The 24,338-nt window shown below is 57.1% G+C and overlaps 2 protein-coding genes across 4 annotated transcripts in view; one reads left to right on the top strand and one right to left on the bottom strand.

Annotated features, from left to right (window-relative positions):
• The window catches only part of SLC5A10 (solute carrier family 5 member 10), a 40,748-nt gene that overhangs the window by 9,291 nt on the left and 7,119 nt on the right, over positions 1-24,338 (top strand). For 2 of the 3 annotated variants that reach the window (XM_063342730.1, XM_063342726.1), the window contains 3 exons: positions 1,346-1,426; positions 5,057-5,262; positions 7,610-7,745. In XM_063342730.1, coding sequence (XP_063198800.1) covers positions 1,346-1,426; positions 5,057-5,262; positions 7,610-7,745 — 423 coding nt within the window. The remainder of the gene's footprint in view (positions 1-1,345; positions 1,427-5,056; positions 5,263-7,609; positions 7,746-24,338) is intronic. The other variant, XM_063342727.1, reaches the window with a different exon arrangement.
• On the bottom strand, positions 5,280-23,887 carry FAM83G (family with sequence similarity 83 member G). Its single transcript, XM_063342725.1, has 5 exons — positions 22,318-23,887; positions 15,446-15,613; positions 11,619-11,743; positions 9,357-10,803; positions 5,280-5,786 (listed from the first exon to the last, which is right to left on the bottom strand). Exons 1-5 carry the CDS (start codon positions 22,810-22,812, stop codon positions 5,367-5,369), a joined length of 2,655 nt encoding a protein of 884 aa, XP_063198795.1. The 5' UTR covers positions 22,813-23,887; the 3' UTR covers positions 5,280-5,366.

Here is a 24,338-nt window from a genome sequence, read left to right as displayed (position 1 = left end):
CCTCCTCCGCCATGTAGTTAAGTGCTTTCTTGTGTGTGTACCTATTTGTAACAGCAATAATCAGGGCTTCTCCTATTACAGGACGATTACTATGGAATCTACAATCTGAGAGCCCTTTACCCAGCTCATTTCCCTACCACTTGCCCTGCCCGCAACGCGACTTGCTGCCCTCCCTCTGCAAAGCTTTCGGGAATATTTCTTGCCCACGCTTCCCCGGCGTGGGACCAGCTATTTTTGTGCAGGGTGAATCCATACAGTTCTTTTGTGATACGGAGGTGATGAGGGTTCGGAGCTGGAGTTGGAAATTATGGGTTCCTAGCTCTCGGACCACAGGACCATGTATCCGCGCCAATAATAACCCTTTCGGTTATTATTTTGGCTGGGACGTTCCCTCCCCTGCTAGTGCCGGTGGAGACACCCGGCACTAAATTCTCCCTCGCTATCTCGTCCCAGCCATCAGAACGGGAAACAGCTTAAGTCCGTACGAAACACGGTGGATTTTGCAAGAGTTTGGTTTTAAGCAAATCCCATCTCGGGGTTTTTTTCCTGCCCACAAGGCTTGTTGTGAAGTAAGGCATTTCGGCGTGAGCTCAGGCAGAGGGTGTGACCGCTGCGTCACCCTCATCCTGAGAACATCCCTCCGTATCCCAGGGAGGGTGCAGCCCTGAATTCCCGGGACGTGAGTCAGTGACTGGGGTTGAAACTGGTTCAATTTCTGACCCATTTTTCTCTGGCTCCTCTACTTTTTTTAATGCTTTTGTTCATCTGCTGAGTAATTGCTCTCTGGCTAGGGAAGGAGGTCCTGGGTTGGCAGCAGGTCTGGAGGGAGAGTTTGGGATGGAAAGGGAGAAATGCTGCTGGCTGGCCAAGGGGGATCTCGCTGGAAAAACAAAACTGTAGGGCTGGGAGGAGAGCTGAGGGGTGTACGAAGGGGGAGGGACTGGCTTGGTGTTAGGGAGAGGTGTGATGAATGATGAGATCCATGTCCTAAATGTCTGCTTGCTGGAGCATCCAAAGAGCTGGGGCTGGCTGGTGTCCTCCTGACTGCATGGGGACGCGGGGCCACATCTCCCTGGTCCCACCATCCCTCACCTCCCTTTCCCTGCCCTGGGTGGGATCACAGCCCCCGTGGCTATCGGCTGCTTCCCCCACCCCATCTGCAGGGGACACACCGAGGAGCTGCTCCCCCTTCACGCTCCCACTGCACCCCATCACAGCGGTGTCGGCAGGACAAGGCTGGTGACAGGCACGTCCCCGTGAGCACGGGCAGCTTTATTGGGACTTCACAACCAAACCCGAAGCCGGTGGCACTCCCGACACTGTGCTCTGCTCTGCTCTTGTGCAGGGGGGCTGGCGGCTGTCATCTACACTGATGCGCTGCAGACACTCATCATGGTCCTCGGAGCCATCATGCTGGCGGTGAAAGGTGAGAGCTGGGGCAGCACGGTTTCCCCTTCCATGGGGACATTCTCTCCCCACTTGGGTGGTCTCGGAAATAAATAAAAAGACTCAGTTTGAGCAATCCGGCGGCCAAGATGCCCAGCAGGTCTGTGGTTCCCCTGTGTCCCCTCTGCCACTGTTCTTCCCCTACGTGCCATTCCTCTGGGTGAAGATGCCATGAAGCATCCCCCTGGTCCTCCATGTGGAACCGTCCCCAGCACTGGTGACATTCCTTTGGCGATTGGTGCTCCGCGTGTTTGCCTCTAGTCCATGCACTCGGAGAGACTGATCAAGGGTCTGGCAGCGAAGCAGCATTTCCAGTTTTGCTCTGGAAAACCTGCAGCGGCGTTGCAGTGGGGTCTTCAAACCGGATCCCACCGCACGGGGACGTGCGTGGCAGAAGGTGGTGCCGGGTTGAGGCGCCGCTGCAGGGCACTGCCTGGGGATGCAGAGCATGGTGCCGTGCCTTCCTCCTGGTTGGAGCATCACCAGCCCTTCCTGAACACTCAGCAGTGTTGTGTCTCCGTACATTTAGCCGCAGAGCACCCTTGTGAGGCTGGGAGCTTTCATCAGCCCTGCTCTGCCACCGGGGCTCTTGGCCCTGAGGAGTAGGAGGCAAAAAGTCAGGTCCCAGCTTCAAAGGCAGGCGTTTAACTACAGAGGATGATTTCCGGAGGCACTCCTGAGATGGTTTCCACCGTCTCCTGGAGAATTCTGCTTAGGCGGGCGGGTAGGAAAGGCTTTGACCCAACGCTGCCCGGGAGCTCAGCTGTGGAGGTGGGAGCAGCTCCAGACCTGCAGCCAGCCCGGTCCCGCGGCTGCTCCCCTGTGCAAAAGCGGAGCTTGCTCCTGGGCGAGCCCTGTACGCAGCAAAGTGTATTTACAAAAAAAAAACAAATGAAAGGACAGATACTTCCCAGAGAAGTAACAATAATACCAAATACCCCAGCAGGAGCAAGGAGCTGCACCAGGCAGAGGAGCACGTTGCGTTGCCTCTCCGAGCAGATGGGAGCGGTGGCCGCAGCCTTTGTGTTAGATGAGGTGCTTGGACATTGCTGATGGTTGTCTGAAGCTGTAGTTGGCCACGGGGCGCTCTCAGGCTTGTGTCTGGCGAGCTTGGCTGGGTGCAGCAGCGCAGAGCCAGACTGAGGAGGACAGGCAGGCAAAGCCTGGAAAATCCCCTCCAGCGACTGCAGAGCCCAGCTTTTTTTGGCTTTGCCAACCTGCAAATCCCGGCAGGGTGCGTGCAGGGAGGTGAGGGTGCTTGGGAGAGGGACTGATCCGGGGGAGCCAAGAGACAAGCTGCTGGTCACACAGTTTTTTTCCATGGGTCGCAGGAGACCCGAGGACCTGGAGGCTGGTCTGGAGGCTGGGACGCCTTAAGGGTCCTCGGTTTTCTCCAGCTCTTGTCAAGCTCTAATAAAGGATACTCTCCATGTTTTATCTTGTTCGTATCTTCAGACCATGGCAGCTGCAGCAGTGATGCTAACGCCCATCTGTGAAGCTGCCGCTGCTCTGGGTCCGCTCTGCCCAGACCGTTGCCTCCCCGCTGCTGCTGAAGGGATGGAAAAGCGTATTGCTTGGCTCCGAGGTCACATCTCCTGAGGGAGAGCAGGAGGGGTGTGCAAATCCTCCCCGGGATGCTGGGCAGAGCAGCCTCCAGTTGGACAACAAGCGGGTGCAGGCCGAGGGGTTGTAGGCAGATCGATTAATAGAGGGCTTGGTGGCTGTTTCAGTGGGTGGCGGTGCCGGCGGTGGCTCTGCTCTGCTCCGGCATCACGGGTAAGGAAGACTGTGCCATCCTGCACCCCATTCAATGTTCACAGCGGGGTTATTAGTCCCGGCGGAGCCCACGGGCTGCAGCCCAGCGTCTGCAGGCTGAGCTCCCCCTGCCCCGAGGTTTTTGCCCTGCTCTTCCGTCCCAGCAAGAGTAGGTGTCACGACTTGCCGGCGAACACCTTTGGGAAGGGAGCAGCCCCGCACCCCCGGGCGCGAATCTCTGCTTTCAGCCTCTGCCTCTGGAGAGCCTTTGTTGGTGCTCAACGCCCATGCAAAGCTTGGGAGTAGCCGGTGCCTGGATAAACCAAGCGCTGGAGGGGGGCCAGGGATGCTTGCACAAGAGCGGGAGGAGTTTACAAGTGCTGACGCCCCGTGAAAGACGGGGGGCTGGTTTGCAAAGCTGGGGCGGGGGGCCACGGTGGATGATGCCCCTTTGCAAAGTCCCCAAAAGTCTCAGGTCAGAGGGATGCCCTGGGATGGGGACAGGGCTGCGGGTCATTACTGGAAATGACAGGGCTGCAGGGAGAGGGCTGTCCTCAGGCAGGAGGGGATGACGGAGCAGGGGGGGTGTCTTGGAAACTGGGATTTGCTCAGTCTGGCTCTTGATGGCAAACCCAGCGTCCAGCACTCGATGCCTGAGGGATTTGCTCTGGGTCTAAAGACGGCAGCGCTCATGGGCACGGTCCGGCAGGAGGGTGATTTCTCAGGAGCACGTTCCCACCCCACACTGCTGCGTTGGAGGGGGCTGAGCTGAGGGTCCGACCGCAGCCCATGGGTAGGGGTGGAAGAGATGCCAGGGTGTGAGACCCGGACTGGACTGAGTGGCGGGGAATCCACCAAGGGATGCTCATGGGACTTGCTTTGAGTCTGCCCCTCATGAGCCCAATGGGGGCCCCACAGCCTCCTCTCCTGAGCACCAGCAGCTGCTGTGGGCATGGAGGTGCCAACACACTCCCTGCTTATCTCCTCCATAGCTGCTGCTTGGGTGGCCGTGACGTGTGGGGGGAGTGGGGCAGGTGCCTCCCATCCCTCCCTCCTCCGAAAAGCGATGCCTCTGGCTCCAAAATTCTCCTGCTGGAGGTACCGGGGGAGCTGCAAGGAGCGTTCAGCCTGTGCATGCCCCCCAGGAGCGGGGCGGCGGTGGGGGGCCAGGGCAGAGCCCGGGGCTGGTGGCTGCGGCGCGGGCGGGAGGAGAGCCAAGGCGGCTGCCAAGGGCTCGGAGGCTCGCTTGCTAGGGCTTGTTCATGGCACGTACTCCTCAGCAGGGCTCAGGCTGAGGAGTCCGTTTCCTAGGAAAAATACAGCGGGGAGGGTTTTGTTTTGGTGTTTTTTGTTTTTTTCTCCCACTGGTTGCTGAAGTTTTGGGGATGGAACTGGGGCGGGGGGAGGGTGCTGGGGAAACGCTCAGAGGGGTAGAAAACATTTGGCTGGAGATTTTTGCCAAGGCACCTTGAACTGTAGTATACCAAGTCAAAGGCTAGCTAATCTTGCATTTTAATAGTCCTAGGTGAGTTTCCCTTGCTCTGGGACCGGGGAGCTTTAACAAACAGGTTGCTTTTACAGTACGAGATTAAAAGAGGTGGGTCCCTTGAGGAGCCTTTATCCCGGCACACGGGTCACCCTCCAAAGGGAGGGTAGGACCATAATGGGACCTGCTGTGCAAAACGTTAAAAGAAGAGTCTCTTAAATAACTAGAAGAAAACACGAACACGAATAAGCCCTCCCTCTCTGGGCAGCACTTCTGGGTTAACAAGTTGGTGAGCATTTTGCCAGCTGAACTCAGAAGCAACCGGGTTTTGCTCGACTCTAACCAGCCTCCCCCAACGATGCTTTCTAGCTTTTAACGAGATCGGAGGTTACCCCAACCTGGAAGAGGCCTATTTAAAAGCTGTGCCGTCCAAGATTGTTCCCAACACTACCTGCCACCTGCCCAGAGCGGATGCAATGCACCTTTTCCGACACCCAGTCTCTGGAGATCTGCCGTGGACCGGGATGACTTTCGGGCTGTCTATCATGGCCACGTGGTACTGGTGCACCGACCAGGTAAATGTAAACAAGATTCCCCTGCCCCATGTAACATGGCGTTGCCTGGGGTCCAGGCACGCTCTGCTACCACTCTCGCCCTGGAAGTCCACCTGCATCGGTGCCTAGTGGTCCTTCTGGCCGGTGGTCTCAGGGGGCTTCTTTTTGGAGTCAATAGAAGCACCAGGGGCTCCCGCAACCCTGTTCTTGAGGTGCTTGGACTGGGACAGTTTGGAGAGCGGGATGCCGAGGGGTGTCCTCATCTCCTCGGTTGTCTTCTGGCTTTCCGGCAGGGAGGTTAAACGTTTGCTTGATGCTCTGGGGTTGCTTGGTGAGAGGCGGCCGGGCTGCGTGGGCTTGCTGGAGCTGAAGGCTTTGCTCTGCCAGTAGGGCTGGCTGCCTGCAATGGTCTTTTTGGGTTCGGCTCCTTCCCCTCTGTATTTGGTGGCCCCGGGGGGTTTCTCATGCGTCGGGGAGCAGGAGACCTCCTTGCCTTGTTCTCTGTCTGTGGGGTTCCTGGGTCGGTAGCGGTAGATGTGTGTCCCCTGTTTGTTAAAGAACAGAAAAAGAGATGAGCTGCTGCTGCTATGAGGATGCTGTTCCCCTGCACAGAACCCCTTCATGCATTTGTGCCGCGGACTTGGTCCTCATGGACATGTCCCTCTGCCACTTGGTGTGTCTCTTGCCCAAATTCTTCTGAGACCCCGTGGCAGTTCAAGACTGCCTCAGGTCTTAACCATTGCTGCTCCTCTGGTTTCTCGCTCTGGCAATGCACTGTCCTGCACATGGCAGCATCTCAGCAGCTGCTTCCTGAGCAGCCCCGGCAGCGCAGAGGCTGTCCCCAGTCAAGTCATGGCTGTCTGCAGATCCAGGACCAAGGATGCCCGCGGCAACTCAACACCTTTTCTCCAGCTGCAGCCTGAACACCCGTCTTAATCACCTAAGTGCTCATTTCAGGTCCAAAGAGCATTCAGTCACCCAGACTCAACCTGTGGGATTAGGTGGCTACCAAGATTAGATGAAAGGATGGAGGGTTGTGAGAGGAGGTGGGATCAGGAGGCAACAGTGAGCTGCAACACCACTACGGGGGTGGCTCTGATTAGCTGGGATGAGAGACACGTTTGGATTGGGTCTGAGCACCATTAATCTTAATTCTGGACTGGGTAAGGCCTTAACGCACGGCTGTGGTCACCAGATATTTATCTTCCTCTTTGGGTGTGTCTGCGCCGCAATCTGGAGGTGTGATTGCACCCCGTGCAGACGTACCCGGGCGAGATTGGATCTAGCGAGCGCAGGTGCTGATGGCAGGACGAGCTGGGGCTGGGAGGCTGCAGAGCCGGCTGCACCGACCTGCCCTGCCTCGGCCGCGACCCCCGCCGTGCCGCCAGCACTGCATCTCCACTGAGCTGTAGGCATCATCTCGGTGTTCAGTCATTTAGTCTGAATATCCCAATGGACTCTCCGGTCCTCAGGCAGGCACCTCCTGCTTTGACCAGCAGGGCCGTATTAAAGCAGTTTAGCTTAGGTAATGCTAGATTGATTTAACTATGTTGCTGAAAATCAGTGCTAAGGTGTGAGATGTCTTCAGGTGCGGAGGACTAAGGGCGATTTAGCTCCTCTGCCTTTGAGGTCATCATGTGCCTGATGTGATGCACATGGTGACTGAGCTGACTGGTGGATTCTGTGGCTCCTGACATGCTCTGGCTCTTGGACAGAAGTCAAACCACAGCTTCCCTGAGCATCCCACCCCAGGAACTGGCACCTGGTCCCCACTGCCCACCACGGCATGAGCCAGTGCTTGGTCTGGAGCGCTGAATCTCACTGGATGCTGAGCACTTCTCCTTAAGGCCTTGGGGAGAATCTGGGCTCTTTTAAAGTTGGCATTTCTTACGGATGTTGCCAATTTAGGAGAGGTTGCCTCAAAGCCCAAGGGTTGGCTGTATCATGGATGGACATGGTTTGGCCAGGGCTTTGAGGTGTGATGGCTTGAGCAGTGTGGGTGGCAGAGTTTTGGCAGAAGAAGGCTGGACTCAGTGTCTCTTTTATTGTGGGCACTCTTTGGAGAGGAGATTGAATAGAAGGGGCAAGAGGGGAGAGGATGGTGGTGGGGAATAGTTGATACTGGCAGGAGGACATGCTGCTGTGGTTGCACTGGGCTTTTGTGGTGCTATGGCACAACACCAACCCATTGCTGGTCTGGAGAGAAACCCAGCCTGTGGGTTGGGTACACATCTACATTGTGTTTGGGTCCGATGCCCGAGAGCTCCAGAGTTTGGGGATGCTTGAGATGCAGTTTGGCAAGGAGGAGGTTGATGTGGACTAGGAGGTGTTGGTGGCCACTCAGCCATCCAGCCCGGCTCTCCCACAGGTCATCGTCCAGCGGTCGCTCTCTGCCAAGAACCTGAGTCACGCCAAGGCCGGCTCCATCTTGGCCAGCTACCTGAAGATGCTGCCCCTGTTCGTTATCATCATGCCAGGGATGATCAGCAGGGTCTTGTACCCAGGTAAGGGCCCCACCATGCGGACATGGAGCTGGTGGAGGATGGGAGGATGGAGGGTGGGTATTTTGCCTGTCAGTAAGCAATGAATGGGAGGGGGATGTGTCTGGAAACCACTTCTCTGCACAGACCTGGAGGTTCTGCAGGAGGGAGAGGGACAGGAGAGGACCTGAGTGTCCCTGGTGCTCTCCTTGTGCCTGCCACACATCAGCCAATGCTACTGTCCTCTATTAACCGTGCAGCCGGGTGTGAGCAGGGCTGCATGAATTTAGGCAAGGCAATGCTCCAGGGATAACTTGAGTCCTGTGTTCTCAATGTGATGGAAACCATGATGTTTGCCCTAAGTGAGTCTCCGCCTGCGTTTTGGGCTATGCTGGGCTGTGGGCCAGCGCATAAAAAACGTGGACCCAGAATAAAATTGTTTGGTGGGGGCTGACGGTGATTCCTGTCTGATTGAGGTTTCTACAGAGTTAATCAAGGATTACTTTGGTTTATTATTTTTATGCATGGGAGAAACTATTCTCTGCACATTTCCATCAGCTGAGTGCTGGCTTTCCTAACCCTGATGGTTTGTTAATTATCTGCCTTCCATCAAAGGGCCAGAACAAGTTATTGCAGGAACACCAGCGTACCTGGCCACTCTGAGCAAGGTGGGACCCGGGACCTGGGTCACAGAGCATCAAAGGGCTCAGCGCTACTTGCTCCACAGGGTGCGAGGGAATATTTGATGTGCGAGGAGTAAATCCGTGCTCCGTGTCACTGGCTGGGAAGGGAGAAGCAAGTGGACTCGGGGATAGTAAATTTAATTCCCTGTAAGCACAGATTAGATGCTCAGCTGGGGTAACCTCAGGTGGCTTCGGTGATTTCAGCTGCTGATTTAGCCCTGAGGATTTCAATGCCCTGAAAACAATGGGTGGGGAGCCTTGAGAAACCAAAAAGCTTGGTGTAGGGGTGCAGAAGTCTGCAGCGCTTGTGTGGAAATAGGGCATTGACCCTGCAAACCCTTTGCCTGGATGGGGTGATGCTCCCACCGTGGCTGGGATGCTGGCGTGCACCCTGTGGGGTGACAAGGTCTGGCGTCACTCGTGGATCAGCCACGAAGCTGCTGACTGCAACGCTCACCCACAGAGGTTGCTGTCCCTGTTTCTCCGCTGTCTTGCTCTGCCTAATTATGTGTCCGAGTGCTTTTACTTTGATGCTAATCACCTTTGCAAGGAGCTAGAAAACACGCCTGAGAAGGACACGCCTGCACACACAGCCTGTCCCTGGCTGGGCATGATGCCACCGCTGATGGCTGTGGGACAGCTTGATGCCATGGAATAAACTTTAATTCCCAAAACCCTCCCCTTTAGCAGCCGTTGCCATTGCACTCCCAGAAACCGAGAGCTGTGGCATGGCCATCACCTGCCCGAGCAAGAGCACCTCTTGGCTGACTCCAACCATCGCTGCGTGTAGGGTGTTATTCTCCCGTATGGGAAGATCTGATCTCAGCATCTAGGACGCGACACCAAAGCTAGGGATGACACCACGCCTTGGCTGAGGTGGCTGGGTCACTTCCAGGTTTGCAGCCTATGTAGGGTGGAGAAACGTAGGGACGGTTATAACAAAAAGTCCTACCTGTGCGGCACTGCTGGGGTAGGAGCTGTTGCCATCCAGGATGGTGCGGGGCAGCACACACCTAATCTCCACAGCATTGCTCCTCCTCTTGGTCATGTCCTCCACGCGGACATGCTTCAGGGATGGAAGGCTCCCCAGGGGGCTGAGGAAGGTGCCCCGGCTGATGTGAGGGTCACTGAGCTTCCTCTGTATGGGAAGGATCTCCCCATTGTGGGTGACATCTGAGTTGGTTCGCCGAAGCGGCCCGTAGCGATCCCTCACCTCGAAGTACTCATCTGAGATGGAGGAGGCATTGGAGCGGCGGTAGCTGTGGTCAGCAGAGCTGCTGGAGTAGCTCTCCTGATCACTGAGAGTGATGTACTCCTCTTCTTCTTCTTCTTCTTCCTCTCCCAGTCCATTGTGGGTGCAGGGGGGCCCTTTGTCTTCCTGTGGCCCTGCCACCAGCCAGTCTGGCTGGAGATGGCAGGTCTCCATTGAAGCTCCATTGGGGTTCTCCTCCGGTTCCTGCTTCACACCCACATGGTCAGTCGGCAGTGGTTGTGTGTCACCCTCTGGGGCAGTGCCGCTGTCACAGGATGTAATGACTTTGGTTACAAGGACACCGACAGGGATGGTCCTTGGCTTTGGAAGCGGAGGCTTGATGCCCTCCAGTGTCTCCTCTGGTGGCTTCCAGTGGTGGCCCAATGGTGAAGGGGCAAATGTTCCTGCTTGCTTCGTTGTCCAGCTGGTACCTTCAATGGGGCTGGTAGCAGGGGCTGCAGGAGCTTCCATGGGAGTCTGTGGGATCTGCCTTTGGCAGGGGGACACCAGAGGTGGCTCTTGGTCTGAGTTTTTCTTGGCCTCCATCTCCCTGTTCTTCAGCATCTGCCGGTGCTGGGCGCTGGCCTGGGAGACATCACAGACTTTGATGCGGTTCATCTGCGAGAGCTTCACATTCTTTATCTTGGGATCAATAATGTTGATGTAACCCAAGACTTCGCTCCCAGGCTCAGGGTCGGGCTCGACCCAGGTGGGCAGATAATCGAACATGTTGGCTTTCTCCAGATTCAGGAGGCCGGGGTGGATGAGCAGGGAGAGGTCTGCCCCCTCGCCGTGCCTGTCACCTGCCTGGCCCTCGGGCAGGGCTTTGCCTTTGTTGTCTGTCTTCTGGTTTTTGTCCTGGTTCTCAGATGAAGTCTTGCTGATCTGGTCGGCACTCTTGGCCTTCACCAGGGCGTATTTAGGGTTTATCAGCTTCTTTACCACAGCATTGGCGGGGGTCACCGGCACGACAGAGGGCAGCGTTACGGGCTCAGGTTCAGGCTCTTCACCCATGGAGATGGACTTGAGGCTCACCCCCTTGGACATGAGGTAGAGCTCCTGGAACTGCTTGTCGAATGCCTCCACCACTTGACCCGAGAGAACCGTGATGACGTTTCGGTCCGTCCTTGCCGCGGACCAAGTGAAGCTGGAACAGAAACACATTGGAAACTCTCTGAGCACTCGCTGGTAAATAACACGCCTCTCCCTAACCCTGGCTTTCCCCGGGGGATTGATGGTGCTAGCAGGGACATGATCTCACTGTAAACATTAATAATGAGATTGAAGAAATAGCTCTCATCCCAAATTAGAATGAAGGGTTGAAGTCATGAGCTCACTGCAACTTGAAGTAAAAATAAAAGGTATTTGCTGTGGACCAGTTGGTTTTTCGCTTTAGTTTTGGCCGCTTTTCCTTTCTCCGTTTGGGTTAGTTAGGAAAAGCAACTCATAAATAGACGTATTTTTTTGTTGTGGCCACAAAGTAGGAAATGTTTCGGTTCCATGTTTATGAAACTTGTCTTTTAGAGCTGAAAAGCTTACTGAGACTGATCTATTTCTATCAAAGTAAGTTTTCATTTGGACAAGTTGGAAAATACTGTTGGTAGGAAATATTGAATTGAAAAAGCTGAGGTCAACGTGAGAGCTAGGACTGGCTGCGGTTTGGTGCTTTTGTCTTTCCTTGTGCTCATTGCATCCATTGGCAAAGCACTTGGTGTGTCCCACCACCTCCAAGAAGGAGGGGTGTCCTAGGCCTGGCTCTGGGGCGATGGGGACCCCTTGGGTTCACTCCAAACCTCAGGCTGGCCTTTCAAAATCATCTCCTAGTTAAGGAGGAGGGGAGCAAATCTGGGACGGGGTCCTGGGGCCATGCTGGGCAGGGACCAGGACTTGGACCTTGTGGGTCTGCGTTGCTCTTTGACCAACTCATCCGTAGGGTGGGCAAGAGGAGATGCTGCCGATTACCTGTAGGATCCGCACATGGCCCGGTCCCCGTCCACAAACATGAACTTCTGGGCCAAAGCCCCTTTGAACTTGGTGGCCGAGCGTGTGAAAAACTCTGTTCCCCCTGTGCTCCGGACTCTCAGGTTCTGCAAAGCAAAGGCAGAGGCGTGAGTGAGAGCAGGATCAAAGGGCTGGTCTTCAGAGCATCGTTCACCCCTCCATCGATGCCCCCATGGATGCTCCACAGTTGCTTCGAGGAGTGGGAAACGCTCTTCATGGCCAGCTCAGAGGAGGCCACAGCGATGGAAAGATAAAATAACTTGCTGGAGGCAACGCAGCAAACCACGGAGTTGGCTTCAAGAATTTCCTGCTTTGCCCATGTGTCGGGCAGTGTTTTCTACCTCTTGAACTCGGCGCTGCCTGTGTCCGTGGGTGAGCAGCGTGTGATACTGCTGCCAAACACTTTCCATCTCCTGCGATCTATGCAAATACCGTGATGTGAGAGGTGATTCTTCACCTCCTTCCCAGTGGGAGATGTACAAGGAGTTTTAAGAGGAGGTGGTGACCCTTGGACAGCACACGTGGACCTGATGGCAGGGGGTTTGTCCTCCACCAGGCTTCCCCCTTGCTGCGCTCCTAAATCTGAGTGTCTAGTCCTGTGTTTAGGGGTGGGTGAGGGAAAAAAAGACTGTCGGGCACCATCCTTTCAACCCCAGGAAACAAAACTCAGGGATGAGGGCCAAAGGGGATGTCCTGCAGCAGGTCCCTGCAGAGGTGGCCCAGGAGAGGGGTGCCTGGGTCCGAAGGGGCAGCCCTAGCTCTGGGAAAATGGTTTTTGTCTTCCGTCTGGCTCACGCTTCGGTGCGTCTCCGTGGAGGGCACCAGCACATTTTTGCAGCCGAGCAGATAGCATCTCTCACTGCAAACGGTCTCCTTTGGGTGGGGAGAAAATATTTTCTTATGAAAGCACCTGCATTCCTCCTGTTCCTGCCGGGATGTTGGTAATGCCATTGCTAAAGGCACCGTGTCGTCACTAGGTCATGCCCTCCACGGTTGGTTTTTTTTTTTGCTTCTTTTTTTTTAAAAAAAAAAAAAAAAAAGCACCAAAAGTATTTGTCTTCCCCACCTCCAGCCTTCCTCATCTGCTTCCCTGAGGTCTCCTCTCTCCCTGTAGACCGAGATCTGGCACAGCCCTAAGCCTGGGTGCGAGCCGAGCTTGGGGACCCCTGGTCCCCGTTCCCACAGGCCTGGCAGGAGGGACGCTGATTCAATGCTAGTTTCAGCGTGATGCAAAAGCAAAGGCTTCCCTGACCGGGTTTCCAGGCAGGTTCTACGCACTGAATAGATAAGTTTGAGGGGGGTTTTCGTGCATTTGATTTTTTTTTTCTAGCATTCGCCTTTTTGCCTGGCGTGGTTGAGGTAGGACAGTACTGAGCACCCCAGTGGCCGTCCATGGGCAGCACTGGGGATGCTGGGGGCTGGCTGGCAAGCTGGTGGGGGTGGCAATTCCCATCCCTGTCCTGTGTTGTCCCTACATATGGGGCTGCGGAGAGTGGCACGCACCGGGTAACGCTTGCCCCCAAGGCTGAGCCCTCTGCCTGTCACCATCCCGGGCGTCCCCATCTCGCAGCTCTCCCAGGGCGTCGATCTCTCCCCCTCGGAGCCGAACTTCTGCGCAAAGGCACGAAGCAGCCGTGTTTTTTTTTCTCGGGGTAACACCCAGCAGGAACGAAGCTCCCCGGCAGCAAGGTGCCGGTTACCTTTCCCTTCCTCCTCGCTCCCGGCGTATCGCTGCTGTTAAGTAAGATCTGTTTATTTAATCTCTCCAAAGACGAGCGCGCAGCAAGCGAGCGCCCAGCGCCGTGGCCGGCTGCCCAGCCCGGGACGGGGTGAATCACTCCCCAAACACTCGCCGTTGCTCAACGAAGCGACCGCCTTGCCCAAGCCGGCTCGCTAATTGCGAAGCGCGAAAGGCACGGAGATAACGACGTACGTTTCGTTAGCATCTCCTGGCTTACGAAGCAGCTCCCAGACACTGCCCTACTTTCCTCACAGCCTCTTGCCCTGCTGCATCCCCTGCCAGCAAATCGGCCGCAATATGCGGCAAATCCCAACTTCTAGACATTTGCCGAGCTCTGCAGATGTTCTCCTGCTTTTCCAGTCCTGCCACCGGGCTGCTCATGCATGAAAACACCGGTGTGCGTCAGCTCTGGCTTTTCTGGTCTCGGAGCAGCAGCAGTCTGCAGGATACCAGACTCGCCGGGAAGTTTGGACGTGGGTAAAAGCTCAGCTAAGTCTGCTTTAATTGCCGTGAGCAGCAATTAAGCAGGGCTGGCGGGCTCGGTGGCTGGGGAAGGCGGGAGCCTCGGCCAGCCGGTGCTTTTGGCTACCTGGGATAGGGGTCTCCGAGCCCCCCGTACATCCTGGCCCTGCTCCAGCTCAGCACCAGGGTGTTGTGGCTCCTACGTGTTCCTGCTCAGCTGGGGGGGTTCGCCCTCACCGTAAGCAAATTTGGCGAGCCTGCCCGGACACGGGCCTCCCCGCCAGCCATTTGGCAGCCAGCGCGCGCGGCCGGGTGACGTCAGGCGCAGAAACATCATTTTTTTTTTTTTTTTTTCTGCCAAGCAACAGGCGAGGCCGAGCGACTCGCAGCTGGCGGGTGAAGTACAGCCGGGAGAGGGGTGTCTACAAGCCCTGAAGTGAAATTGTGGGGCTGCTCCAACGTGTTTGCATCCGATGCCGGCGATGGGAGCATTGTGAGAGCCTGGGACTCTGTCCTGTGGCTGGGGGGAGGGTCCCCGCTCCCGCTGCTGCTCCTGACGCTGATAGAACCCCCCGCTCTCTCCTCCGACCCTTCATCTGCCTCCACCTTTGCATGAACACGGTGCACGGTGGTTTTCTCTGCACCCCCTGCGCGCACAGGGACGTGTAAGGGGTTTGGGGCACTTTGGGCTGGGGACCGAGCCCTCACACTGCCGAGCATCCCCTGTGCCTCTTCGTCTTCCCTCATTTCAAACAGGATTCGTGCACTGGGAGCAACGTCACGCACAGCCTCCAGCGCCTCCGGGGCTGGGTGAAGGCGGCGTGTGCGGGCACATCGCTCCCGCCGGTACGTTGCCAGCTGGGGCCGGTGTCATGGCCGCCTGGTTCGGGCAAGAGCGGTGAGGGCATCCTTGGCAGCTGCCGGGGCCGCGGGCAGTGTGGGTGCCTCCCTGCTCCGCTCCCAGCCCTGTGCTGGGGTGGAGGCTCCGGAAAAAGGGAAAATTGATTTCTATTTTTTTTTTTTTTTTTTTAAGTTCCAGCCTTTGACTGGAGAAAGCCCGAAAGCAAGGGAACGGCCAGTGGTTGCTTCTGCTGGTCCTGCCTTTGGGGCAGGAGCAGGCGTGGGGCTGGTGACAGCACGGATCTGGCCCTGGCAGAGCATCCTGCCTCTCGCACCTTCGCTCTCACCAGCTTGTTCACCAGGAGGAGCTGAGCACGGAGGTTTGCCCTGGGTTTTGCTTCAGTTGTGCCCACCCTTGTGGGGCCGCAGCTCCCCGAAACACCCCTCTGCCCCAAAGCCAGCTCTGGGTGGGTACCAGCAGCCCCCCCGGGCTTTCTGCATCCAGCTCTGCTGGGGGGAAATCCACATTCCCATGTCTCACCCGTACCCCTCCATCCTGCTGCTCATGGATTTGGGCACCACCTTCAGCTTTGGCTACAGGAAAAATGGACTAAACTCATCCAGCTCTGCCCAAAGTTTGGCGGTTGGGAAGCCCCAAGACAGGAGGGAGCAGAACTGACAGCTCTGATTATCTCCCTGCCATGGAGGAGGTCACCCAACCCTGGACCCTTCGGATCATCCTTACCTTCAAGTGTCCAGTGTGCATCTGGGCTCGCTCGCACATCTGAAGGAAGTGCTTCACGTTGGTCTCATCTAAAATGATGTAGACTCCCACTTTCCTCTTGAAGCCCGCGTCCAGGAGGTCCTTGAAGATGTCTACATCGGTGAACATGTCCATGACCACCGCGATGACCTGGAGAGGGGAGACGAGAGATGAGTCTGGGTAGCATGGCAGGGTGACAACCCTGAGATGTAGCCGGTGCTTGGGCGAGAGCGGAAGCAATATGTCCTCTCTCTAGGAGGCTGGGATTGGTGCAGGGGAGCCCAGGCTTCCCCTGGTCCGGCCAGCCCGAGGGTGGAAAGCAGGACACCCCCCCCGTCCCATTCCTCTGCTGTCACTACGGCGGGTTTGGTCTCTGGTGGTGGCCTGTAGCATAATATACTCGTGAAAAATTGGTTTCTGAGGGTGAATCTAACTTTCTTGCCTTTAACAAACATCGCAAATTTCAAAGTCCGGTTTCTGGCTGAGAAGTTTGGTGTCCCTTTGCTATTGGCGCTGCCTGCGGCCCCAGCATGGGGAGCACCAGGAGGGGAAACCTGCGCCGCAATGATGTGTCCGTCTGTCCGAGGGCACGCTGCATGCGGTGGGTGCCGTCTCTGGGGATATCGTGCATGCTTGTACTGAAAGAAAGAGTCTTAAAAAAATAGCTAAAAACGGTTCTTAGCTCGGTAGAAAGCATTTGGATACAGCTGAGGCACATTCAGGAGGTGAAATGACTTTTAATACCTTTTAAAAACCAGGCCTGGTGTGAGCTGAATGGGTTGCTTAAAAGCAGCCAGGAGTTTGCAGCTCCCAGCTCCTACAACCTGCAGCGACGTGGCTGCCTTCAAAGTCAGCTCTGAACCATGAGGCCGGAGCAGAGCTCCGGGGACAGGCAGTGTTTCCATCATCAGTGCTGCTGACGTCTCTCTCGGTCTTGCTGCCCGGTCCTTACACAGCCAGGAGCCCTTCGGGTGCCGCTTCTGCTGCACAACCCCCTGCGAGCATCCCTCCTTCCTCCCGGGCTGTAGGAAAGCGGAGCAGAGCCGGAACGACGGTGCCAGTATCCTGTGCAGTGACAGTAGGGATTAGCGTTCAGTGGCGTCACCGTTCTTTGCGAGCCGGAGCTGCCTTTGTACCCAGGGCGTTTGCTGCCGTGGCGGGGCCGGGGCGAGTCCCGCATGTGACAGAAAGATGAGTCTGTGCCGCGTCCAGCCACGCTGGGATTTTGCCGGCATGGCTGCCTAAGCACCAAAGTTCACTCCACGCCCGTGGATTTCTCCTTCTTGGAGACAGCATCGTCCATGACACAACGGTGAGCAGCAGCGGCGCAGCGCGAGACGTGCAGGCAGACGCGCAGGCAGCTGCCTGCAGCCCAGACGAGCATCTCGGCGCAGCCCCCGGGGGCTGCAATAGCCCCGCAGCCGCGTCTGCCCCCCCACCCCCATCCCACACCGTGTGGCAACAGACACGCAGGAAAGCGGCTTGTCGTCAGGGCGCTGGCACGTCATCGTCCCATGCTTGGAAAGCCGTCGGCGCCCCCGTCTCTGCGGCTGTTCCCGGAAGGTGCCCTGAGTCAGGGGGAGGTGGGTATTTGCCCCGAGGCCGTGCGCCTCTCAGCTCTTTGCCCTTCTAGGAGGGCTCTGCTAGCCATGGCTTGTGGCCGAGCCGGGGAGGACACCAGCACGCCATGGGGTGACACAGGGAGACCCCGGGATGCTCCTGCCTCCTGAGGGAAGGGATCGGGACGGTGCCGGGTGCTTGCACACTCAGGCACGTCCAGTCTTGGGCTCTCAAAGCACCAAGCTGCCTTTTAATTAGTTTTGCGCTACAGGAGATGGAGAGCTCTAATTAAGAGCAGGATCGTGCACTATGACACTCTTCCCTTCCCTTTCTGCAGGCGATGGGGCGAGGAGCGAGGCTGCGTGGGGAGCCCCAGACCGCGCCGTCTCCGATGCCACCCCGACCTCCCCAATCCCGGCCATGCACGAGTGTTTCGGGAGGTGCCAGCGAGCCGAGCGAGAGGGGACATTACGGCTCTGCCACTTGATTATAACTGAATTCCCATTTGTCCTCACCTGAGAGGCTGGCAACAGGCTTTGCCATGAAAGGAAAAATCCTCACTCCCTTGTGTCGCCCACTCATGTGTTTTGCACATCCTTGTTGTACCGGTGGGGAAACTGAGGTAGAACTCCACTTTGCATAGGCTGCCCAGCGAGGGCTGCGCTCGTCTCGCCAACGATGTAAAGTGGGACAAGTTCAAAGCTACTCTTAAAGCCCAGGGCTTGGCTTTTCCATTTACAGCAAGTAATCGGGGAGGAGCTGTGCTGTCTGCCATGAGTCCCCGGTGAGGGACACCTAAGCCAGGACGGTGTCTCCCTGGCTCGAGGAGGTGGGTTTGGTGGCAGACGTTTTTGCTCCTGTCTCTGACACCGACGCTCCCTGTGTCCGTGGTCACGTCACTTTGCTCACGCGCTGTGTTTTCTCCAGGGGAGGTTGAGGATAATAGCATTGGCCTTCATTTTGGGAGGAAAATGGCATTTTCCCACCGCTATTCCAGCATTCCCAAGGCCTTGGCTTGCTGCTATGGCTCTGGAGATGGGAAGACATTTTGTAGGGACGCAGGCAGGGCACGGTGACATCCTCCATCCCAAGCACGGCTCGCGGGGGGATGGCGAGCAGGCGGCATGCTGCAGGCAGTCGCCCAGGGCGGCTGGCTCAGGCAGTGGGGAGGCAGCCCGGCTCTCACCCGCTTGCCCACATTTTCAACCCGATTCCTCCTGCTCGGCTGGTGCATCCTGTCGCCACTCAGCACTTCTGCTTCCCTCCCCGCCGCGTCTTGCCTGCAGGACAGGCTCGGCCTCGGTTTGTCACTGGGATCTCATGCCAGCGTGCCAACATGCTGCCCTGGCACGGAACGGGCCGGGAGAGCGAGGACGGCGCTGGCAGCACTCCCGATGCCGTGACTGCCCAGGGATCACAGGGGCGAAATCTGCCACTGGGCTGCCCACGCTCGAACCTCGGCTGGGACCGGTTGGGTCCATGCCAAACCCAGGTTGCAAGGTTTAATCTGCAAAGAATGGAGGTCTGTCTGCTCCGGAGAAGTGAAATCCTGCGTGGTATTTACTTCCCAGCCTGGGGAATGGGAGTGTCTGGAGGAAATCGTGCCGTCCCGCTCTGGGAAGCGAGCTTGGCAGCCTTGTCCCTGTTACCTCTACCAGGGCAATGCTTGGTGTCAGCGTGCTCGGTGTCGGGGAGGTTCTTGACAGTAGGAGAGCCACATCTCTTCCCATAGCTGCTTGGCTGCTGTGACATCCCAGGAAACTTCGCCATCCTTTTGCCATTCGTCCAGAGGGTGCGGAGAAGACCAGCCACAAATCACAGCCAGAAGCTCCCCGTGCCCGAGCAGGTGACACTTTTCTTCCCGGAGTCCCAGGAGCTGCCAAGATCCATTGGATGCGATGGATGTGCAAGGTGCCTGATCCCGACACCCCTTGGAGCGGTGAGCATCGCGTCCCCTCGGACACTGGGCAAATGGTGTTGGGATCCTTCTGAATGGCTTTGATGGGTGCAAAAACTGCAGGATCATGTTTTATAGAGGAAATTACAGCTCTTTATTAGCTCACTCTGAATCATCAGATAATGACTTTTGGGGCACACCACGTGGGCATTTAATAAATTAGGCAGGCACCAAGGCACAATTAGAGGAAGCGTGTTGGGATGAGGGAGAGGTGGGACAAGTAACATTAATAATTGCTCTCCCCTGTCGACCCTTTCATCCAGGAATGGCAGAAGGTTTTGTAAACAGTAATTAATAGGGCCTCCCAACCTTTGCTGGAAGTTGCTGAGGGTAATTATATCACCGCAACCCCAATGTGGAACCTCAAGCGCAGAGAGGAGGTCAGGCTCACTGCTGTCTCCGGTGGCTTTTGGCCAAGGTCATTGTTTTCAGCCTGCTCTGGTTTCTGGTCAGATGGAGCCAAAATCTAGGGCAGAAGAGAGGAGGGACATCTTCCTCCCTACCCATCCTGTGGGCTTTGCAGCCCGAGGGGATCTGCATGGAGGGAGAGTCGGCCAAGCCTGGTGAAGGTCTCCAGGGTGAAGCCTGGTGGTGCACCACCTCCCTGACTACCTCTGTTCGTTGGCCACAAAGTTGGGGATATTCTGGGAGAGCAGGGACATGGCTGCAGGATCCTGCCTCTCTTCTCTCCCATTTATTCCCAGAAAGAGGAGGGGATCGTTTGCATCTCCTGCTCCAGCTCGCCTGGGTTCGCCTCTCTGCAGAGTACAGCAGAAGCTCTGAACTCAGCAGTGTTTGGCCTTGTTCTTGCAAGCAAGTAGGTTCCTCTGCCCCATCAAAGGGGCCTCACATCTCAGCTCTTGGCTTCCTCGCCCCAGCCCTGAGCGGCCGTGAGCCTACCCGGCACCAGCAGCGCTCACGTGGGCTCTGAACTTTCCTCGGCCAGACTGTCTCTTGGGTGAACTTTGCTCTTCTAGCCGTGAGACAGCAAGCCACGTGGCGGTGTTTGGTGTTGGAGAGCATTTCAGACCAAGTATCTTTGCCAGTGGCAGGAGCAAGGGTCACCCTCTGGGACGCATTACCGAAGCTCTCCCAAGCCCTTCATGCTCCTTCAGAGTCAGATGAAGAGCACTGCCGTTGTCTGGCAGGATGGGACAATTTGGCAGGGATTTCCACAGGGTGGCCCAAGGGACGCTGCAGGAAGGACAAGCGTGTCTCCAACCTACACGACATCTGATGGAGTGGCAGCCAGACCATCCCTTTGTCCACTCTCGGCTTCCTCAGCCAAACTCTTTCATCTCTGAGCTGCCGTGAAGACCTTAAGCCTCAGCCAAAATCTCTGGGTGCAGAGGAGGGTGGTCTAGCCCAGCACCCCCACGCTTAGGAGCACCCACACCAGTGGTCACCTGGGCTCAGCTGCGTGAGGGCAGGTCAAGCTGCAGTAACTGTGGTCCTTGTATATGGAGTGGGAGACCTCTGGAAGGACCCCACTTGTCAGATCCTCTAACTCCTGCCATCCCCAGACCCTGCAGACTGCAGGTTTGAAGCATGTGCCCATCTCTACGTTTCCTGGGGTGCCGTAAGCTCCAAGCAGGCTCCTGCATGCCACCAGTGGTGTCACCACATCTCATCCCACCATCAGAGACCACCTAGACCAGGAGGCAGAGCCCAGCCCTACTCGTGGGACATCAAGGAACCAGTGAGAAGCGCGGCAGCATCAACCGCGGGGCCACGTCCCTGCGGCTTGGCAAGGCTCCAAGGAGAGGTGGGGATGGCGCAGGCAGCAGGGCCTGGCAGCTGCCTGACTCAACCGCCGGGCTCTGCTGAGCAGGAGGAGGGTGGTAGGATGACTCAGGAGATGTCATTTGTGGGGGGGCAGGCGGGAAGCGGTGAGTAGGCAAAGCCAGGCAGGAGCTGCAAGCCTGGGTGAGACGCAGCCGGAAAGACCCAAAGATGAGACATTATTTGTAGTGGGGGAGTTCTCCCATCCTCCGTCCCACGGGACTTCGGCCCTCCCTTCCCTTTGCCCTCGCTGCAAAGCCCTTTGGTGGGGAAAGCATCACAGGTAAGGACAGGTCACCTTGACTTTTGACAGTGGCCAGAGATGCCTCCTGTCTGCATCAGGCAGCCCCAATTCCCTGCATCAGCTGTCCCTGTGAGCCGGCTGGCTCGGACGCGCTGGGAGATCGATTTTCCTGCCTGAGATGGGGCTCTTTGTGCTCCCCCTGGTCCCGGAGAGGCTCTGACTGCTGCACGCCGCCATGCTTCCCTCTCTCCTGCCCGGGTCTGCAAACCCCAGCACCATCCCTGGTCCCAGCATGGGGGTCTCCAGAGCCAGGTGGACCCAACGCATCCCAGCCTGTTCCTCCTGCTCCAGAGCCACCTGAGCAGTCTCCATTTTCCCACTGGAGCGTCCCAGGGGTTGGGATGCTCCTGCCTTGGAGCTGGATTTCTCCAGGGAGTGGACAGAGAGAGCTAAAAGGACTTACAACCACCAGCACCATGAAATCAGCAGGTACTGACCCCTCCTGCACTTCCCAGTTGGAACTGGGCGACTGGGAAATACCAGCAACCTCTTCCCACCGACTCTGGCCTTCAACACAAGCCATCATCTCCCTCCTTCCCTGCTCCTCCTGCCCATGACACCAGCCTGACCCCATCGCTCATCTGCCCCAGCTCCTTCGCTTGATGCCACAGGGAGGACAAGTCTCAACCCAAACCCCAACCCCAAAGAGGGTGGGCTGCCGTAAGATGTGCTACGCCTTGGAATCTCCCCAGCCTTGTCCTGCACATCAGCTCATCGTTTTCCTCTTAAAGCCAGGAGGAGGCCTGCTTGGAGCACCGTGGCAAGCTCAGGCCAAGCTTGACCCTCGTATATGTCAGCGCCAGACCAGTGGCTTTGGCCGCTTTGCCCCAGGGCGGCATTTGCCTCCTCCGGTTCCTGCGTGTTGCCACATGCAGTCACACAGGGCTCTGGGAATAACGATCGCGGGATGCCTGGGACCGTGGGCTTGCAGCTGGGAAGCTTTTCTGCCCGGTGGTTTTCCCCACAGCCCTGCAGGGACCCTGGGATTAATGATGCTGCCATACGGATCATGGCAATCATGTTGCTCCCAGGTACAATTGGACCAGGCTAACAGCATCTTCAGCAAGATCTGATCGCCAAATATTGATTACACTGAACGAACACGGAAAAACCCCAACCCTTGACCCTGATGCCTTTGCCTGGGCAGAGCTCCCTGTGGGACAGGGATTACCTGGCTGAGCAGGACCTTAGGATCTACCCTTGGCAGAACAACCCGGGGCAAGTCCTGCTGCGTCCCCGCGCGCACCTCACCTTCTGAGCCTGGCAGATCATCTTCCGCACCACCTCCTTGATGTGCGCTTGCCCCTCGATGGGCGGCTGCATGTAGACGGTGGCACGGGTGACCCCGCGGTAGGCGATGGTCTCGGGCCAGCCGAGGTCTAGCTGGGGGATGGAGCGGTCGGACCTCTGGGGCCAGTACTCCAGGGAGGGGGCCACGTCCTGCTCGTCCTCTTGGCTGTTGCGATCGCCTTCGCTCTCCCCCGTGCTGCTGCCATGGCGTGGGATGTACTCGGAGCCGGGGTCGTACGTCTCCAACGTGTCCAGGATCTTCTTTAGCTCCAGTTCGGAGAGGAAATCCCTGATGTTCTCCTTCTTCAGGACCTCGTAGAAGGCATCAGGGCCGCGGGAGGCCAGTGCCTCCAGGGCTAGGCGTTGCTCCTCGCTGTAGAAGAACTCGGGCTTGGACTCGCTGGACCTCCAGTTGACGTGGCTGTCGTCCAGGCACTGCACCTGGGAGAAAGCCATGGTGACCGCGCACGCTGCTACCCTCTCCCAAGGGAGCTCTGTGCCCCCAGCGAGCGCCGGATGTCGACAATAAGTAAGGAATTAATTATTCCCCAGTCTTTAAATACACAATTTGCTTTGCTTCACCCTCCCCGGCTCAATGCGCAGCTGGGGAAACACGCCTCTCCCTTCTCCGCCGGCTCCTGCCAGGCTGGAGCTCTTCTCCGCCGGGGAGGAGGATTTGGTTTCTTGTTTGCTCCCGGCTTCACGTGGAGAGAGGGCTCCGGGCAAGGAAAACCCGGAATTTCCCACGGCCGGGGCTTTGCGATGGGGCACAGACGGCCCCGGGCGCACGTGCACCGCCGGGAAGGTGCTCTACCTCCGGCTCCACGCTCTTCTCATCCTCTGCTCTTTCAAGACAACGATAATACCGGATGAAATAAAAAGTGGAAAACGAACCAACAAAAACCCGTGGCTTAATAAAAGGCAGAGAAAAGCAGGATTTCTCAGCCCAAACGCCGTCCTTGGTTATCGTTCCTGGAGAACTGGGTCAGCCGGTGGGTTTTGCGGCAGCGAACGTCTCCGTCAGGCTCTTGTGCATCGCCCTGGCTGGCAGGTCGATTATTTCGGGTTCCTGCCAGCGCGCAGTGCCGGGACCGGACAGGTAACAGCAAGAAGTGAAAAGAGGAAAAGCAAAAGAGTGATTCATTGCTCCGCCCTGCCCCACCTGCAGTCACATGCTGCCTTCACGCATTCCCGGCCCTGCCTGCACGTTAACTCTTTCGGCTGATGCCGTCCTCACACCTCTGCCCGGCCCCGCAGCCCCCCTGGACCACGCCGGTGCGGGAGGGCGGTGGGCGGCTGAGGAGGAGTTTGGGTGTTTGTCTTAAAAAAAACCCAAGCGTCTCTCCCCTGAAATCTCTCCCTTTCCCGGTGTCCCGGCTGGTAAGTCAATACTTTCCGGGGAAGAAGCTCTGCCTCGTGGTTAATCCCTCCTGCGCCGAGCGCAAGGATCCCTGTGCCACTGCGGGAGCTTGGAGCCCAGGGGGGTCCCAGGGGGCAGCACCGGGTCGGAGCTACCATAATGGTCCAAAGCTGCGCCAGGAGAGGTTTAGACGGGACATTAGGAAGCGTTTCTTTATCGAGAGGGTGGTCAAACGCTGGGACAGGCTTCCAAGAGAGGTGGTCAATACCCCAAGCCCGTCAGTGTTTAAGAGGCATTTGGACAATGCCCTTAATAACATGCTTTAAGTTTTGGTCAGCCCCGAAGTGGTCAGGCAGTGGGACTAGATGATCGTTGTAGGTCCCTTCCAACTGAAATATTCTGTCTGGTCCTGTCCGGTCCTGTCCTAAACCCTCCTCTGTTTTGGCACAAGGTTTGCAGCAGGGATGCCGTCACGGCACTCGGCCTTGCTCTGGCAGATCGCATTAATAGCTGGGAGGTGGGCAAAAAACTCCACCCTGGCTGCGTCAGTTGGTGCTCACAAGCCAGAAACACGGAGCTTTCTACTCGGAAACTGAGATAAAAGACGAATTTCAAGAATCGG

This window comes from Chroicocephalus ridibundus, chromosome 8, assembly GCF_963924245.1.
Source record: "Chroicocephalus ridibundus chromosome 8, bChrRid1.1, whole genome shotgun sequence".
NCBI lineage: Eukaryota > Metazoa > Chordata > Aves > Charadriiformes > Laridae > Chroicocephalus > Chroicocephalus ridibundus.
The sequence above is the reverse complement of the archived record's forward strand: the minus strand, read 5'-3'. Positions and strand labels throughout refer to the sequence as shown.

Bases quoted from the DNA above. Each gene is read 5' to 3' on its own strand.
- FAM83G (XM_063342725.1), bottom strand. From the start codon at position 22,812: ATGGCTTTCTCCCAGGTGCAGTGCCTGGACGACAGCCACGTCAACTGG. The intron at 11,744-15,445 runs GTAAGGATGATC...TTTGCTTTGCAG, and splicing joins TGCACACTGGACACTTGAAG to AACCTGAGAGTCCGGAGCAC. The intron at 10,804-11,618 runs GTAATCGGCAGC...TTTCTGTTCCAG, and splicing joins GCCATGTGCGGATCCTACAG to CTTCACTTGGTCCGCGGCAA.